The sequence below is a fragment of the Mesoplodon densirostris genome, chromosome 1, assembly GCF_025265405.1.
Source record: "Mesoplodon densirostris isolate mMesDen1 chromosome 1, mMesDen1 primary haplotype, whole genome shotgun sequence".
In the NCBI taxonomy this organism is placed as follows: domain Eukaryota; kingdom Metazoa; phylum Chordata; class Mammalia; order Artiodactyla; family Ziphiidae; genus Mesoplodon; species Mesoplodon densirostris.
Genome location: NC_082661.1, coordinates 29362678 through 29382111, shown reverse-complemented (window position 1 = coordinate 29382111; position 19434 = coordinate 29362678). Strand labels below are relative to the sequence as shown.

The following is a 19434-nucleotide window of genomic DNA, read 5'->3' as shown; positions in this document are numbered from 1 at the left end:
GACAATCTGAAGAATCTCCAAAACATCCCGCACACGTTCTGGAGGCGTGGGCACAGGGATGGGACAGCTCACTGGTGCCTGGCGGTGAACGTCCCCTGCTGGGCGTGCCCAGTGGCTGAACATCGTGCGCACGTGCAGGTTTACACATCAGTGCATCTATGCGTGCGCGAGGCTGGAGACCCGCGAGTTCAGCAGTCCGGGGTTAGCGCCGCGCCGCTGGTAGGAGGGGCAGAGCCATTGTTCCGCCGCGGACCGACCCCCCGCCCCCCACCCCCTGCGCGCTCGCCACGGAGAGAGGCGGGGCGTCGCTGGGCCCGCGGCCCGCGACCCCGGGCTTGAAAGCAAGTCTCCCCTCCTACGCGTCTCGGTGAGCGGGAAGGCGGGGTGCAGTTGTGTGTAGTGGTCACCCGTGTGGCTTCCCCACTCCTCCCCGGGAAACTTCCCCAGTGCCCATCCATTCGCGAAGTGCCCGGGGCCAGTCCTGGGCTGGCACCCACCCCCCGTTCCCCAGTTCCCCGATCGGGTCCTCTCCCTCTTCCAGAGAGGACCCTTCCGAGCGCCTCCTAGGCGGCGGGGTGCCGGGCAGAGGCCCAGCGGCCGGTGGAAGAGAAGCCTAGAAGGAGAAAGGGAGGGGAGGGGGAGTGAGGAGCTCGCGGCAGAGGAAACAGCAGATTGCGCCGAGCCAATGGCAACGGCAGGACGAGGTGGCACCAAATTCCCTTCGGCCAATGACGCGCCAGAGTCTACAGAAGCCCATTAGAATTTCCCCAGGGGCAGGGCCAGAGGCAGGGGCTGCGGCGGCCAAGCCGCGGTGTGTCTGCAGCATCCAATTTTTGCGTCTCCTCCCCTCTCCCGCCCATGCGGATCTCCCACGGTGAGCCAACTCTGCTTACTTTGCCCCTTGTTGGCAACGAATAAAAGGGTCTGAGGAAATACGGGACCCGGTCACCCACTGCCAGCTTTAGCCTTTAAATCACCAGCCTGGGGAGATCCACGCACAGCAGGTCGGGTCCGGACACCGATCCAGCGCGCACAGTGCAGCAAAGGGTTCCGAGCGCAGCGCCGCGGATCGCCGCGCAAAAGCGGCCTCGGGAACTAATCTACCCTCCGTTCGGGCTGCCCCGAACTCCGCTCCGCAGTCTCAGCCCTGGGAAAGTGATCCCAGCGTCCGAGAGCCCAGATGCCGGCCCACTTGCTGCAGGAGGAGGTGAGCTTCCAAGTAATGGCCCCCAGACCGCGGGTTCGCCGGCGCTGGTCGGGCTTCTAAGTGACTCGGTGGGGGAAGAGAGTTGAGATCTCTGCACACAGCCATCTTTTGCGAGTTGTACTGCCTTCAGTTTGTTGGGAATGGGGATTGTAATTTGGGAACTTAGGTCCCTAACTTTTGTTTCCTAAGCTTTAAAGAAAAATCCGGTCGTGCCGGTACTCTTACGTATGTAGGCGTGCGGGCTTGCCTTTGTGTGTTCGTTGGGGTGCGAGTGTTTTACTCCTCTTTCCTATTTCCCTTTCACCTTGAGGTTTCACCCCCCCCCTCCCCAATCTCTCTGCACCGTTCCTAGGGACTTCCCTCTCTTCCATCTGGGATAGACCTTGCCCTCAGGTAACGTGGGTATTGGGGCCAGGTCTGTGCCTATACCCCGCCCTTCTCCCAGCTTGATTAGCGAGTGAAGTGGCCCCTACTACGTCCACGTGTCCTCTCCTATCTCCTGACCCCCCACTTCCTCTCCCTTCCAGATCTCTAGCTCCTACACAACCACCACCACCATCACAGCGCCTCCCTCCAGGCTCCTGCAGAATGGAGGGGGCAAGCTGGAGAAGACTCCCCTATACTTGGAAGAAGACATCCGCCCTGAAATAAGAGATGACATCTATGACCCAAGCTACCAGGATAAGGAGGGCCCAAATCCCAAGCTTGAGTATGTTTGGAGAAACATCATCCTCATGTCTCTGCTACACTTGGGAGCCCTGTATGCGATCACATGGATCCCCACCTGCAAAATGTACACCTTGCTCTGGGGTAAGAGTTCCCCCTGTTCTCCTGACCCAGTACCCCAGGTTCTCTCCCCTCTTAATAAAGTAGAATCTTACATAGAGCAGAAACACCAGCCCTTCCAGGCCGAGGTTTTCCCAGCCATTTCTCTTTGGTGTCCTGAGAGGCTGAGTGGGCTGGGAACAGAGCCTAGGGGGTTTGGGATGCAGGAGTGTCAGTTCTGGGGGTCCTTTAATTTGGGTGTTGGGGAGGGACCCCTGAGACCATGGGTCGCAGGTTTTGAAGTAAGCAGAACTGTGCCAGAGAGTCAGCTTTCCCGGAAAGAGGTTTCCTGCTTCAAGTCTTTTGCTTGGCTGCTTGTCCCAGCCCTGCCAGCCACGAAAGAATCAAGGTCCCTACCTGGGAGGCATGGGGACATGAGACTAGACGAGTGGCTTTAGAGGGTATATGCTGAGCACAGTCATGGGATAGCGAGAGAAGCTACTCAGGAAGAGTTAGTAGAAGAGGGAGGAACAGAGCGGTGGTCATCCACAAAATTATTTTGCCCTGACCCTTGGCCCTGTCAGGCTCCTTAGTCACATGGACAGGTGAAGAAGTCTCCTGCGTAACCCAAGTTACACAGATTTGCTGCTCTGTGACTCCATTAGGTCTCCAGGGGACTGCACATGCCACCCAACAAAATGTTCTTAGAATGAGATAAGGTTAAAGAAGTGTTTCATGTCCCATTCCCCACTCATCCTGCTCCAGCCCCCTGAGCCTGGGCAGCCCTGGCCTTCAGGCTGCTGCAGTGAGGGAGACAGTCCCCAGTGCATCCCTGCCCTGCCCTTAGCTCAGCTCTTTCAGGAATCCATGGGCTTGGGCGGACAGCAGGGCCCTGCCCCCTGCACACACACATGCGCTCTGAGGGCATTTCCACCTCTGCCACAGTAAGTCTGACTTCGGAAGGGGAGAGCAGGGAAGCCTAAAGACCCAGGGGACCCACATCGCCACTCTCTGCGGGGGGTGGGCCAGAACTCCCTCTCCAGGAAGCAACTGTAGGATTTCCAGAGCAGTCCGGGGTGTGGGGCGCTTGCAGACAGCTGCACTCTTGGAGGGGAGTTATGTAGGGCCAGTGGGCAGGTCTCAGCCGAGTCCTCCAGGACCTCTTTAGTCTAAAGGTGCTTTTAGACTAACGAGGTCCACGGAGCTTTGTCTTGGGGAATCCTCTTGGTGCCACAGACAGAGAAATGCAGCTAGGTAGATCCCCTCTCTCAATTTTTCCAGATACACACTGGGGACAACAGTACTTTTTTTGAGATTAGAAAGGTAGTGCTCCTTAAGTTACACGTGTGTCATTGCTGGGGCCGGCGACATGCAGATGAAATCTGTTCACCTGCAGACCAGGAAGAGCTCTTATATTTGGGAGGGGAGGGGGACATCTGTTCTCTAGCCCTTCTGAGAACCCAGCAGAACTTTAGTTCAGAGTGAGGAATCAAGAGCAGGGACAAGGATTCCCCAGGGGGACTGTGGACCCCTCTTTCTACCCCTTCTCCCCAGTAGAGGAGTCTTCACCAGGTGTTTAGTCACCTGCAAGCCCCTTCCAGCCTCAGGTCTCCCTGTAAGCCTCTTGTAAAGTCCAGAGTTTGGCCAGACCGCTGCTGCTCACTCCTCTTCCTCGGTTGCTAGTGCAGGGGGCAGAATGCTGTCCCCAAACCAGGGCTGTGCCCGCTACCTTTTTGGTGCCCTGCCCATGGGTGTGTGCTGTGCCTCTGGACAGAGAAATGTGTCACACGAAGACTGGATAAGTTGTGACTTTTTTACTCCTGTCCCTGGGCCCTGTGGTGGATGGCTTAGCTGACGGAATGACCGATTTGGTAGGGGGATATCAGAACTCCTAAGGAACAAAAGGGGGTTGGGGGGAGGGTCAGAGGGTCCTTCGGGGTTCAGGAGCTTGGCTTCACCTTTTCTTGTTTTATCCCTAAGGACAGTGTTAAATTAGCAGATGGTTGTGATTCCAGCATTTCTCATGACTGAGCATTTTTGAGCGTGTCTCAGAAGAGCCCTGAGGGAAGGGCTGAAGAGATATCTCTGGCTACACTGAGGGGCCATGGGGCAAAACTACTCCAGTCTCTTTCTTAGCACTGAAGCTATGAGGTTTTGCTTAACCATCAATTTGGACTTTAATAGAGAATGAATTTCCAACTGACGCAAGGCCTTCTATTAGACAAGCCTTAGAGAAAAAGGCACCAGAGGGCTTGGGTGCTTTCCCCAATTCCTTTGTTCATGCAAGGATCTTATGTGCTTTCTGAGTCAACCTGCCAGGGTCTTCGGTGGCATGAAACAACCCCAGTAACTTCCTTGCTTCTGAGCTGAGTGCTTCTTTTGTGCCCAAAGACATTCTTCTTCACCCTTAGTGACTGGCGGGCTGTGGCTCAACTGTCATTTATCCAGGTGCAGGTGCAGGCAAGATACTGCATCTGGGAGGATACTACCACGTGGCCGGAGACCAGCAAATCATAGGGGGCCTTAATTCAGCCCAGAGGGACTGTGGGTAGAACTCTCACTGGGACAGACTCTAGCTCCATGGCTCTCCTCCCCGTCCTGTAGGAGGAATAGGATAGGGTAGAGGAAGATGGGTGGGGTGAGAGGAGCTTGTTTAGGAAACTGGTATCTATGGCTGAAGAAGAACACAGGACAATTTGTTACAATGTGTGGTGTCTCCAACTGCAACTAAGTTCAGTGGCCACTGAGGATCCATTGTTTCTAGCTGCTTCCCTAGGAATGAAACATTGTCAACAGCCACTGCTCTACCAAGGCCTCAGCCCCTGCCTCCTAGAGTTACTGAACAGGGGAAGGTAGGTATGCCAAGCAACCCGCCTCCCAGTTAGAGACTCTGTCTGGCGCCCCCGGAGCCTGCAGGCCTCCAGGAAGGTGAGGCAGGACAGCACTGGGGTGCTCCACCCACAGCTTTGAGTCCGTGCCGCTATTATCTAGAATTAGCCTTGCCAGAGGGAGTGTGGGCTGGCAGAGGGACATGGCAAAGGCGAGACACAGGAACCTTGTGCCTATCTTGGGGAGGTGGATGGTACACATCCTTGTGCCAGACTTCCGAACATAAACTGCTTATTGACAGAAAATCTAGTTTCAAATCTTGGCTCCATTTCTTACTTGCCATGTGACGATAGATAAACACTTAACTTCTCTGAGCTTCTATTTCTTCAACTGCAAAGTGAGGATATTAAACCCCATTCAGGGTATCCAGTGAATCGGAGAATATAAAATCCTTGGCGAAGCTTAAGACGCTGTGCAGCTATGACTTACATGCAGGGTGAATTTTCCCCTCCTATGGCCACACCACCTGCAAAAAGATTGAAATGCTTTTGTACCAGCTGGTAAATAGCCCTAGTTCTGAGCCCCCTTAATGTCCCCTAGAACCCAGGGACCCTTGAATTGGTCAGTGCCCAGACCATACTGTCTGTTAAATATTTTAATGCCATCCTTGCTTATGTGTCTTAAGCGCTGCAGGAGTAGTCTGCGGCCCTTCAAGCCTTGGAGAAGGTTAGCAGAAGGTCAGAGGAGATGCCATCTGGGAGAGTGTCCTTCACGAATGAGAATGCCAAGTGGCTGGGGGGTGAGAGCCCTCTTCTCTGTCCTGCCTTTCTGAAGTTCCCGGGACTCCTAAGCTTATTCCAGCTCCTAGGTTGAGAGGATGAGAGGTGATGGTATTTTTCAAGTGATAAAATCAAAGGAGCCTAAGAGATCAAGGTATCCCTGGAGTTCAGGAAAAAGCAGAACCTCACTGGGAGGCTAAAGAACACACAGACTCTGACCTGAGGAGAACATCATGTGAATGCTTTCCCAGATTAATGACTCCCTGCCCTGTCTTCTCCTGGCAGCGTTTTTCTACTATCTGATTAGTGCCCTGGGCGTCACAGCCGGAGCCCATCGCCTGTGGAGTCACCGAAGTTACAAAGCTCGGCTGCCCCTACGCCTCTTCCTGATCATTGCCAACACGATGGCATTCCAGGTGAGAAGCCAACTGTGCTCAGCTCTTTTTTCCTCACTCTTTCTTGACGATCTGGGGGCAGAATGGAGGCGATCAGTGCCTGGAGAGGAGCAGCACCTGGACAGCCACTTCACTTTCTCTTTATAGTCAAGTTCAAGTTCAGTCCTGAAGTCCATAAAACATAAGTTTACTCCTGAGTGACTGGAAAAGGGAAGTAGGAGATAAAGAGGAAATATTCTCAGTGTATAGGGTCATTTTTGATCCTCTGCTATCACAAAGTCTGGCCATTGTGGTCCTTCATCAGTGCATAAGGCAGGAACTGACCCTGGTTTCCCTGGCAGACATTGAACAAGACATTCACTACTTTAATGTCTTAGGATTCCACCACAATGGGGCTGAAGTTAATGTTTCACAGATTCATGAACTCTGTTGTTTTCAGGTATGAAGATCATACACTTTTATAGTGCTAACGATATGCCTGGCACTATTCTAAGCACTTGTCATAGATTACCTCATTAAACCCTCACAACGATCTTAGGAGGTAGCTGCTATTGTTATCCCCATTTCACAGATGGGGAAATTGTGTCACTGAGGGTTTAGGTAGACCAACGCTATGGTCCTATGTTGGGCTACCAGGCTGCCTAAGTCAAGTGTTGAGGTTTGTTGAAGCAGGAAGTTTATAGCAGAGATAGAATGAAGGGAACTGGAGAACGGGAACTCATAGCTATTAAGCAGTAGCAGTGGGTAAAGGATAGCATGTAGTGCAAGGCTTAGCTTGGAGTAAGAGGAAAAAACAAGGAAACCAAATTAATCCCCTTCTCCATGGCAATATCCCACGGTTACATAATCATCTCTGCCATAGCACTTACTGCCTTGAAGGCTCCCCACGTTGTCCCTGTGGGGCAAGAGAAGGAAGAGATTGTGCAGACTCCCCAGCCATTGGAACTCCCCTGAGAGGGTGTCTCTCCTCAGGCCTTCATTCCTCTTCTCTGTTCCTCCAGAATGACGTTTACGAATGGGCCCGAGATCACCGTGCCCACCACAAGTTTTCGGAAACACATGCTGATCCCCACAATTCCCGACGTGGCTTTTTCTTCTCTCACGTGGGTTGGCTGCTTGTGCGCAAACACCCAGAAGTCAAAGAGAAGGGTGGTTTGCTAAACTTATCTGACTTAAAAGCTGAGAAGCTGTTGGTGTACCAGAGGAGGTGAGTGACATGATGATGGAGCTGGGGACCTGGCATTTGGTGACCCACTTTTTTCTCCTAGGACTTGTCAACATGAGCTGAGAAATTTACTGGGTTTCCATATCCCAAATTATAATTTAAAACCCTAATTTTTAATAGCCCACAGGCCCATAGCCATAGACTGTTGTTGTTTCTTTCTCTCTGAGCTACCCAAACCAATTAAATTCAACAAATGTTTGTTGACCTAGGATGGTCATGGATACAAAGCTGAATGTGTCATGGTCCTTACCTTCAAGGAGTTCATAGCTTTTTGGGGAGTGGAGGGATAAGCCAAGTGTCCAAATACCTATGATACGTGGCAAAATATTTTCCATACCCAGGAGAGGCACAAAGGGGAGGGAGGTTGCAGAGTGGGGAACATCAGGGAAGGGCTTATGAAGAAAGTAGCTTTGGAATCCACTGATGGATAGAGATTTTCACAGGTGGGGAGGGGGGGACAGTGCAAACAGAAAGAATGAGCTGAAGTTTGTTCCAGCAACAGAGTCCTTTGAAGTACAGGGTGTGGTAGGAAATAAGGCTAGAAAGGGAAACCGATGCCATTCTTGTGGAGCATTAAAAGCAGATGAGGTTTACTTTAACCCAGGCAATAGGAAACCATGAAAAGGCTTTTGAGCCGGAATGTGGCATGGTTGGAGGTGTGCTTTAGAAAGGTCACTCTGGGGATAGGTGAAAGAAGGCCTTGAGCTAAAGAGGTGGGAATCAGGGCCACAGGTGGGGAGGTAGTGGGGATCCGTGCAGGGAAGTGGTGGTAGGAGTGGAGAGGAGTTGGAAGCAGGGGTTATTAATGATACAAGAGGATCAGACTTGACTGCTGGAGGGGTGTAGGAAATCAGCTCCCTTGGGATGTCAGTGGCCTGCTGTACATTTGGGAGAATGAAGAATGGGACAGGGCCTCCAGAGGGACAGACCTGCAGGCATCTAGGACATTCGGAGTGCCTCTCTGAGGGAAAAGAAGAGGAAGGATGAGAAGGATTCCTGGCTAGCAGGAGATGGAGGCAAGATACTAAACATAGATTCTGCCAAGAGCACTGATAAAGAGAAAGGAAGCCCAAAGGCAGAATGGAAAAACCCGGGAAGGAGAACTCAGTCTGTAATTTGGACCCCACCTGTTTTACCAAAGTGGTATTATGCTGTAGCAAGAGAGCAATGGATTTAGAGTCAGGAGACAAAGCATTCCAATCTTTGCTCCACCTGGTTCCTGGTGGTGTGACCCTAGAAAAGTCATTTAACCCCTCATTACTTCATCTAAGAAGTATGATAATAACACTACATTCTCAGAAGATTTCCCACCCCACTCCCTCTTGCTCTGTTTCCTGCCACACTGTGCTCACAATGTAGAAAGAAAGAGACAGCCCAACCGTGTGAGAACAGAAAATCAGGTAGGTCTCAGAGTCCTCTCTCCACTGACCGGGCATGTGATCTCTCAATGTAGGTACTACAAACCCGCTGTCCTGGTGATGTGCTTCATCCTGCCCACACTCGTGCCCTGGTACTGCTGGGGTGAAACTTTTCCACACAGCCTGTTAGTCGCCACCTTCCTGCGTTATGCCGTTGTGCTCAATGCCACCTGGCTGGTGAACAGTGCTGCCCACCTGTACGGATATCGCCCTTATGACAAGACCATTAACCCCCGAGAGAATCTCCTGGTTTCACTGGGAGCTGTAGGTAAGTCACATCTAGTGGTCTGAAGCTTAGGGTATTAGGCTAGGAGCCAGAAAAACCAGATTCACCTGTTTTATGACCCCTCTCTGTCTTTACACTATAAAACTAAGGGGCAATATTAAAAATCCTTGAGAATTAAGCAGCAAGTCCTATGTAAGGAGAACAGGGTGAGGGACTTCCCTGGTGGCGCGGTGGTTAAGAACCTGCCTGCCAATGCAGAGGACACGGGTTAGAGCCCTGGTCTGGGAAGATCCCACATGCCACGGAGCAACTAAGCCCGTGCGCCACAACTACTGAGCCCACGCGCCTAGAGGCCGTTCTCCGCAACAAGAGAAGCCACTGCAATGAGAAGCCTGTGCACTGCAACAAAGAGTAGCCCCCACTCGCCGCAACTAGAGAAAGCCTGCACACAGCAACGAAGACCCAATGCAGCCAAAACTAAATAAATAAATGAGAAAAGGGTGAAAAATAACAATGCCTTTGATTCCAGGTTCCAGCACGATCCCCAAATGCTATGTATGATGATCCCCTTTGGGGATCATCTCTGATCTGGGTGGCTGGTAAGCCTAGTGTTTTATATTTAGATGTGCTATACAACATGTAGTACAAATAGTTGTCATTGAATTCAATAAGCTTCTCTTTTGTCACCTTGCTATTTTCAGAGAGGCCATACTTGAAGTGTATTTCATGCCTTATTGCTTGGTGATGCCAGTATGAAGGACATCAAAGCAACTGTTGGTGGCCGTTTATCACCACCTACCATTCTCATCTCTTGTCCCTTATTTTTCTCTCTTCTGCTCCTCTTCTGCGCTGGGAGCACTCCCTCCCCTCAACGTGGCTTAGGGAACTCCCAGTAAAGCAGTTAGTTTGATCACAAGTACCTGCTCACTGATCTAATGCTGACTATTCAAGAATTTATTTATACCATTCCAGTTCCAATAGCCAGAGTCTAAGACAACAGGGTTCTACAATCTGTCTCCATTTTTTTTTTTTTTTTGTCCATCACTCTTTTCAACTAAATATAGACCTTGACTAAGGCCTGGAATTAGATTTCCTTAAGCAGACCCCATGGCCTCTTGCACACCGGTCATCAGTGCTGTTGGTCATTCAGCATCTCAAGGCAGCCTCCCTGCTCCACACATTTACCTACACCACAGCCTAGCCTTCGCTTTGTTCTCTTTAAAACCTTCCTTTATATTTTCAACCCTGACCATCTTTTTTTACTATCTGCACTAAAGACATTTTTTCATCTCTTTTTAACTTTCATGCACCTTCCCCCTCCTTTCAGACACCTTGTACTCTTGTCCATGTTCTTACTCTGAACCATGTTTGAAATCAATCATACAGGCTATTTTCATAGAAAATTAATGAACGTTATGGAAGTTTCTGGAATGAGATCGGTCCTGTCCTGCAAACAGATCTGTCTTCCCCACCCCCGGCCTCTTTATGACCACCCATTCAAAGTGGCTGCCAGTAGCTTACTTTGTCTCTGTTATCATTCCTCCATACCTGCTCTCCCCGCTTATCACCTCACCCTTTGTTCTCCAGTAGCCTGCTGCCCTCCCGTTCTAACCTTTTTCTTCTTGAATTACCTCCCCCGCAGTCACATGCTCATCTTCTCTCTGCTAAAGCTGGCCTCACCCCTTGAGCCTCTCTTGGGCTGTATCTTGCTGCCCCAGTTGCAAAGTCTCGTCCTTCTTTCTCCCACTGACCTTTCTCCTCTTTTTTCCTCCCTTGGCAACTGTGCGTGTGTCTGATTCAGTTTAAATCTGATAAGTGTGGGCCTGGCTAGTGCTTATACAGAGCCTAGATGCAAAGTCGCTTAGGGAAATTAGTAATCCTCCATCAGTACCTTCAGCCTTGGGGCTTTCCTACCCTCCTACTCACTTCACACTGGATAAACTGATGATCCGCACTGTGGATAGTCAGAGAAAGGATGTACCTTGAGATGATGCCCTGGATGGTGTCTTTCCCATCACAGGACTTCCTTCCTTTTTGGCTACTAATGCCATTCTTACTCTACTGGGGCTCTTTCATCTTCAAAGGGCTCAGCACACTATTTTACTAGCTAATTTTTTTTTTTTTTTTTTTTTTTTTTTGGCTGTGTTGGGTCTTCGTCGCTGCACGCAGGCTTTCTCTAGTTGCAGTGAGCGGGGACTACACTTCGTTGCAGTGCACGGGCTTCTCATTATGGTGGCTTCCCTTGTTGCAGAGGAGCGTGGGCTCTAGGCGCCTGGGCTTTAGTAATTGTGGCTCGCGGGCTTCAGTAGTTGCGGCACACGGGCTTCAGTAGCTGTGGCACGTGGGCTTCAGTGGTTGTGGCTCAGGGGCTCTAGAGCGCAGGCTCAGTAGTTGTGGCACACGGGCTTAGTTGCTCCGTGGCATGTGGGATCTTCCCGGACCAGGGCTCGAACCCATGTCCCCTGCATTGGCAGGCGGATTCTTAACCACTGCGCCACCAGGGAAGTCCCTATTAGCTCTTCTTTACCTAGCTTTACCCCAGCCTCATAAGGGTCGGTATTGTTATTGTTGAATGGGGCTCAGAAAGAAGATCCTGCCGCGGATTAGAGAACTCTCTGTCTGTGGAGTTTCCACAGCTTGATGCATTAGAGAAATTATCCTGAATCCAGAATCTCTTTGATTTTCCTCTATCCAGCAAAGTGAACTGCTCATCTCAGAATCTTAGAGGGACTACCTAAGCCTTTTGATTCTTATTCCCTCAGAGAGCTTCTGTTTTATCAGCTTCACCCCCCACACCAGGGTCAAAGCTCAAAGAATTAGAAGCCAGAGCAGTCTACTCTGAACCAGTGGAGGCTGAGGAACTTGGGCCCATGGGCTGGGCCTTCTTTCTTCTGACTTGACTGTTGCTGCCCAATTCTGTTGGTACCTTCCACCCTTGGAGAGAGTACCCATGCAGTGGGGAAAGGTGTACTCCTTTGCTCACCTTTGTAAGAAACACAGCAAAGGTTCTTCATTCTGGACTCTCTCCTCTCCCCACCCTAACACATGCACATACACACAGAGCCTTTAGGGTCTCATACCAATATTTAGTGAAGCTCTGGAATTTTCCAGTCTAAAATCCACTCCCAGTGATAGAAGTTTCTCTCAAATCATCTTATCCTCTCAGAAACTTCCCGTCCTCCTCCCACAAAGGCTCCCAGAGAGCCATGGTGACCTGGGTCTCCCCAGTCATTTCTTAAGATGCCTCTGAGGGAATCTGTTTGGTTCAGAGTTTAAAAGACTGGATTCATCCATTCATTCATTCAACAGCAGCAGGTTTCTACTATGTTTGAGGTACTCCGCTAGGTAACCAGAGTGCCAAGATCAAGAAGCCAGCAATCCAGTGTAGCTCCATAACTTTTCTCTGCTTTGTTCCAGGTGAGGGCTTCCACAACTACCACCACTCCTTTCCCTATGACTACTCTGCCAGTGAATACCGCTGGCACATCAACTTTACCACATTCTTCATCGATTGCATGGCTGCCATCGGTCTGGCTTATGACCGAAAGAAAGTATCCAAGGCTGCCGTCTTGGCCAGGATTAAAAGAACTGGAGATGAAAGCTACAAGAGTGGCTGAATTTGGGGTCCCTCGGTTTCCTTTTCCAAAAGCCAGCTGGGCAGAGGTTTAATGTTCTGTTTATTAACTACTGAATAATGCTACCAGGATGCTAAAGATGATGACGTTAACCCACTCCAGTACAGTATTCTTTTAAATTTTCTTTTAAAATTGAAAGCCAACAACTCTGCCTTTATGATGCTAAGCTCACGTTCTTATTTCTTTTCTTTTCTTCTTTCTCTTCTAGTCCCATTATCCTCCCCTTTGTTTTGTTCCTATCACCTTCCTTTCTCTTCCCCCTCAATGCCCCCCAGGCAAGCAGCTGGTCAGTCATTGGTGGGTTTCCAGCTTCCAAAGCCTAGACAACCTTTCTAGAGTCCAAAACTAGTGGTCTTTGCCCCAGATAACCCTTTCCTTGAGCTGTCCTGAGCTTTAAGGTGGGTGGCTCAAGCTAGAGATATGACAAAATCTTCTGGGAAGGCCCCCAGTTAGCTTCAGCTTAGGCATTTGCTATATGAAATGGAAAAATAACTTTATTGGCACAAAGCTTTGAAAGCAGGTAAATTGTCAGGGGAGAGAGTTAGCATGCATGATATGATTGATAAATAAGGATGAGTTGAAGTGGGAAACAAGGCAGGAAGCTCCTGCTGTGATCGGACACCCAGCTGCCTGCCCACCACCCAGCATGCTTCCTTTCTCTCCTGACTCTGACTGGGGAATGGCCGTGGAGCTTGGCAATGCTAGAACTCAAAAGCAAATCTCAATGTCCCAATATACTTTAGGCTGAGGATAAAGAAGAAGCATTTAGTTTATGGTAAAAGTGGTCTCTGCTGGGGAAGGATTTTTTTTCTTTCTTTCATAACAGGAAGATTTCTTATTCCAGATAACAAGAAATCTTGAGGGTTGGTTGTTTCCAGAATTGGTGATTCCAGCAGCTCATGGAATTGTCAAAATTCTTTCATCCTTCTGCTTTGCCATCTTTGGTATATTGATCAGCTCCCCTCATAGAAATAAGGTGGCTTCAGCATTTTGAGACATCCAAAAAAGATGTGTTGGTGGTACAGTGGTGAGTATAGCTGCCTCCCAAAAAAGAAAGGATTTTCCGAGGTGGAGTTGGGTCAAACATAGAGCTATATGTCCATGGGTACTTTGCTTGGAATATTAAAATAATCCTTTTAGAGTATTTCCCTCTGAAGGAGAGTGGGGCTTGAAGAAGAGGAAGAATTAGGCAGGTTGTCTCCTTTCCTCTCGCTGCTGGACAGGAGATGGAGAGGTTGAGGGGCAGGGTCTGTAGGCAGTTCCTAAGAGGGAACATTACAAAAGAAGGGCTCTGAGAACACACTGCTGGGGGATTTGGAAGGTTACTGAGTAAGTTATTGGGTGTCCTAATATGGAAGCTGGTTATACAAACAAGTTAGATATTGGGTTCATTTCATTAATTTCGATTTCTCCTCGGACTGAGAAAGAACTAGAAGGCTTCTCCCCACAGTGTTGAACCCTTTCACTCTTCCTTCTCTGTTAACTTCTAGCCTAAAGTATAGGACTGCCTGGGGGGTGGGGTAGGAATCTCTTAACTACCCTGACTATGGATTCCTGGCTCCTCCCTGTCTGTCCATTTTCTCCTGCCAGTTCTATCTCCTCCCCAGTGTTTTCTTCTTCCTCTGGATAGGCGAGCCTCCTTCGTGTGTATTCAGAGCCAGTGATGGCTACTGTGGTCCAGGCAGCTCCCTCTCCTACAGACAGTATATGCTCAGGGTAGCTGAACCTCTGTTTCTCTTTATAAAGTTGAGCGAGCTGCCACTTTCACTTGGCCTCCAGAGCCTCCACCTACACCCTTGTGCTTCCCCACCACACTGATGACTCAAGACAAGGCTAGCAAACCCTGCTGGAGACATCCTGGGCACAGGCATTCTCCCGCATGAGGCATAGCCCAGCCAAATGCTCATGTTGTGCCAGTGAGCCAGCCATGGAGCAAAAGAGGGTTTGTTTTTAGTCTCCAGTGTCTGGTCAGAACCAGAGAGGATGCTGGATGCCTCCTGCTTACTCAGTAAGCCTGCCCAGCCTGAGTCAGTGCTCCCAGCTGACAGTGCAAGGCTTGCAGAAGTAGGAGGAGCCAAGTCTTCACTGGGAAGCACAAGAAGCAAAGGCAAGTTCCAAAGTGCCTCACTCCAAAGGAGGCCCCGGCCCCTGGAGCCAGGGTATACAGCAAAGCTTTGGCTGAGACTTGGGATGTGAGATGCCATGAACTTTGTTGAACAGCGTCTCTGTTCAGCAAACTAACCAGCATTCCCCACAACACAGCCTAGGGCAGACAATAGTATAGAGGAGTTCTGAAGAAACATTGGTGTCTGAGAACCTTGGGCCACTCCTGTCCCTGTAACCTCAGTCGTCAATGCAGAAGCTTGGCTTTACTCTATTAAGATTGGAAATGTACAGTACCAAATGCTCTGTCCACTGTTGAGCCCCAAGGATGGAAGGGAGGAGAGCATTTCTTCCTGTATTAATTGAATAGATGGAGGCCACAGGGGTTGGGCTGGACTAAAGGCATCCTTGTCTTTTGAGCTGTTCCTCTCAGTAGAAAAAAATCGAATGGAAGATCACTGTAGTTTAGATCCACTGACCCAAGTACCTACCCCTTGGAAATGCCTGTGGGGTAGTTTTAATTCCACAGGTCATCAGAGGCCTGCTTTACACCTGATGATCAAAATCAACTTTTATCTTTCTATTCTAATTGTGTTCGATGGATCTGATCTATACCATGACCCTACACAAGGCTGGATGGGGTCCAGTTTCTAACAGTCCTTGCTTTGTGGGCGTGCTGACAACTTATCTGGGTGCCTTACATCTTTTTTAATCAGTGTTGCATCTGAGCCTGCTCCGCTTCCTCCCTGCTCCCTCTGTGGAGTTCTTTTGCACCTGAGAGCCTGCAGAAGTGGCTAGTAGAAAAGGGGGCCTGGCTGGAGAATTATCAGTATAGCTGTTTGCAGGATTCCCTTCTGGGCTTTGTTTTGGAAACTTTCCTTAGGGCTGTTTTTATTAATTGCCCACATATGATGGCGGGTGGAAGGAATTTGAATGTATTTGACTTATAATTTTTTTTTAATATTAAAAGATGGTTGTAGCATTTAAAATGGAAACTTTTTCTCCTAGTTAGCTAGTATCCTGAGTGTATTCTCTGTAAGTGTAGCTCAAATGGGTCAGCGTGAAAAGTTAAAGAAAGCACGATGTCAAGGTTACACGGGTGGTTAAGGCCAGGGCCTCTCCTACCACTGTGCCACGGACTTGCTGTGTGACCCTGGGCAAGTCATTTAACTATAATGTGCCTCGGTTTTCCTTCTGTTAAAATGAGATAATAATACTGACCTACCTCAAAGGGCAGTTTTGAGGCGTGACTAATGCTTTTTATAAAGCATTTTGGGATCCTTCAGCAGAGGAATTCTCTTAAGTCCTGAGTATTTTTATAGTAGCAGTATCCACCGTGAACTGTGTCCACCATGAACCACGTGTCCTGGATGCTATCATGGATCTATATGGTTCTCTATGAGAGATTGAATAAACCCATTAGATAAGTGGTGGATAACTAGCCAGACAAAAATCTGAGAATGCATAAACACATTGCCATGGAAACATACACAGGATACCTTTTCCTTGATTGGGTGGGATTTTTCCCTTTTTATGTGGGATAGTAGTTATTTGTGACCTAAGAATAATTTTGGAATAATTTCTATTAATATCAACTCTGAAGCTAGTTGTACTGATCTGAGATTGTGTTTGTTCCTAATAAAAGTGAAGTGAATCTGACTGCCCTGTGTTTGAGAGGTTTTTTTGGCTGTGATTCAGTCTCTTGGGACTTATTCACCACCTTATTTATGTCCTGTTCCTATATCTTTAAGAGTAAAAAAGAAGTACAAGAAGCCACAATGGTTGACTCATACCCCAGTAACCTGCCCTGCTCTCCTGCCCTTCCTAGGGGTAACTTTAGGTTAAACTCAGCCTTGGCAACAGGAAGCCAGTAGTCTGCTGCCATTAGATCAAACACATTAACACCAGCTGGCACTTTGGGCCTGGGGAAATGTCAGGACTCCTGCGTGTCCCATGGTCACATGGACCCAAAACAGAGATACTAAGAGAGGAAGGGAGCAGCAGGAGACACTCTGGAAAGCAGTCCTGTACCTGGCAACCCAGGCTGGGCCATCCAGGTCATTCCTCTGAAATGTAGTCCCTCCCGCTAACAGAGTAGCTTCCTGAAAATGCTGATTAACAACAGCAGGAAGACAGGAAAAACAATCCCAGGGAAGGCTTGTCAATTCTTGGGGTAGACAGGGCTTCATGATCATTAGGTGGAAAAGGCTTTAGCTTTTACCACCTTATTTGAGAATCTTCATGTGGAAAACAGAAGGACTTTTTACAGTTTGAAGAAGCTCCATTTTCCAACAGAAGCCACCTGGACAATGCCTGGGCTTCTAAGCATTCCACAGAACCAGCGCCCCTCACTTTCTAATGTAAGGTTACCCTCACCTTGGACAAGAAGCAAGATTCTCTCAGAATGATTCTGAGCATCCAACATCAAGTCTATATTCATTGAGGCCTTGCCAGACCTTAATAAGTTGATGGTGGCACTTGCTTAATATCTGGCCTTTCCCTCTATTTTGTTTAAAATGTTCAGGTTGGACCATTTTTTCTGTTGTTCTATAATTGCACTGTTCCTTCCAAGTCTCTCCTTTGTCTTTGGATACAAAGACACCAGCCACATGAGAAAGGACAGCTGCTGTAAACCATAGCAAGTCTAGATGATACACTTGCAATACCAGATTGCTTGGAAAAATCCATATATGTACCGTTTTCTACATTAGATAGAGGGATTGAGGCCAGGCATCAACAGAATCCCCACAACCTTCTGATGCAGGAAATCCAACTTCTGAGTCCACCAGACCCGTGGACGCAGTGATAACATTCACAATAGCCAGGCACTGTAGTGAGTGCTGCACAGTGCATTATCTCACTGTATGGAAAGCAGGTGCTATTATTACCCCAGTTTTACTGATGAGGGAACTGAATTCACTGGGAGAGAAAATACACTGTGAGGGAGTGAGCAACGATGCTGTGATCCAGCTCCAGAACTTTGCTCATTACCTGCTCTCCATATGGGTGTGAAGTAGATGACAAATTAGATAAACCCAGAGTGCATAAATCTCAGATATGCAAGCAGATGCCCAGTGATATTCACTTATACTCAGAGGCAAAGCCTGGCTGCAATGGCAGGGAGCTTAATTTATTCAGTCAAATTGCAGACACGTCCTCTGGTCCAGAAGAACCCACTCACTCCCCTCATGACCTGTTTTAACATTCAACCACCCCTGAGTTTTAAGCTCTCAGACCATAGAAGCATAGCTGACATTTCCTCTATACTTATGCAAACCATACTCCACCCTGCTGTCACGTTTTGAAATCCTTAAGGGCATCTTCTCTTAGAAATGTCTCCTGCACCTGAACAATCAGTGCTTGATAAAATTATTGAGAGATCTCATGTCTTGTGAGTTCTGTCCCTGCGACAAACTGTGTGAAGTGTCACAGGGAGTGGGGTTGCATTCTGTGACCTATAGTAACTTACTAAGCCGTGGGCACAGTGCTGATTCTTGCATGCTGACTCTGGGGCAAATGCCACAGGCCTTAATTGCAGGTTCCAAGCAGCTGAGATTCTATACTGGGGTTGCTAGAGGCACAGCCTTCCCATTTTCGGGACCCGGGCCTGCCCCTCCCCTGCCCGGGCCTGCCCTGCCTGCTGCACCCAGGCCACAGAGAGCTCACAAAGCCCAAGTGTCTGCTGTGCTGACTCACGCGGCGCTTCTGCTTCCAAGCTAGGATTGTCTCGAGGGGCCCGAGGGGCCCTCTCCTGTTGGCCCTCTACTGTAGGAGCAGGGAGCAGCCAGGGTCAGGCCAGGCTTTAGAACTTTGTGACCAACCAGAGGAAAGGGAAAGTGAAAGGGCAGATTGCTCCTCATCACAGTCCGGATCCTCAGAGAATTCTGAACAGCAGTAAGGACTCACCCTTCGGTCTTTGTATTTGTTTGTTTCATATACATATGTTTTAAGTAAAATTCACATACCATAAAATTAGCCATTTTAAAGTGAACAATCCGGTGACATTTTAGTCCATTTACAACGTTGTGCAATTGCCACCTCTATCCAGTTCCGAAAACTTTCTATCACCCCAAAAGAAGACTTTGTACTTGTTCCACAGCCACTCGCCAACTCCCTGCTCCTGCCAGGCCCTGGCAACCCCCAGTCTGCTTTCTGTCTCTATGGATCTACCTATTCAGGATATTTCATATAAGTGGAATCCTGCAATACGTGACCTTCTGTGTCTGGCTTACTCCTCTCAGCATAATGCTTTCGAGGGTCATCCACCCTGTAGCATGTATCACTACTTCATTTCTTTTTATTGCCAAATAATATACCATTGCATAAATATATCACAATTGGTTTCTCTATTCATTGTTGATGAATATTTGAGTTGCTTCCACCTTTTGACTATTGTAAATAGTGTTGCTATGAACACTTGTGTATAAGTAATTGAGTACCTGTTTTCAATTTATTTGGGTTTATACCTAAGAGTGGAGTTGCTAGGTTATACGGCAATTCCACGTTTAACTCTTTGTGGAACCACCAAACTGTTTTCCACAGTGGGTGCAGCATTCCCCACTAGCAATGTGTGAGGGTCACCCTTTATTCTTTTTCTAAAAATTTTTTTAAATAAATTTATTTATTATATTATTTTGCCCACGTTGGGTCTTCGTTGCTGCGCGCAGGCTTTCTCTAATTGTGGTGAGTGGGGGCTACTCTTCGTTGCAGTGCGTGGGCTTCTCATTGCAGTGGCTTCTCTTGTTGCGGAGCATGGGCTCTAGGCGTGCGGGCTTCAGTAGTTGTGGCACGCGGGCTCAGTAGTTGTGGCTCGTGGGTTATAGAGCGCAGGCTCAGTAGCTGTGGTGCACGG

General features: G+C 48.7%; 1 protein-coding gene across 1 annotated transcript; it reads left to right on the top strand.

Annotated features, from left to right (window-relative positions):
- Positions 1–234: 234 nt before the first annotated feature.
- Positions 235–16241, top strand: SCD (stearoyl-CoA desaturase). Its single transcript, XM_060100757.1, has 6 exons — positions 235–1207; positions 1735–2017; positions 5866–5996; positions 6977–7182; positions 8654–8886; positions 12262–16241. Exons 1-6 carry the CDS (start codon positions 1181–1183, stop codon positions 12459–12461), a joined length of 1080 nt encoding a protein of 359 aa, XP_059956740.1. The 5' UTR covers positions 235–1180; the 3' UTR covers positions 12462–16241.
- Positions 16242–19434: the final 3193 nt, after the last annotated feature.

Coding starts and splice junctions, on each gene's coding strand:
- SCD (XM_060100757.1), top strand. CDS start 1,181: ATGCCGGCCCACTTGCTGCAGGAGGAG. Junction 2,018..5,865: donor AATGTACACCTTGCTCTGGG/GTAAGAGTTCCC, acceptor TTCTCCTGGCAG/CGTTTTTCTACTATCTGATT. Junction 8,887..12,261: donor GGTTTCACTGGGAGCTGTAG/GTAAGTCACATC, acceptor GCTTTGTTCCAG/GTGAGGGCTTCCACAACTAC.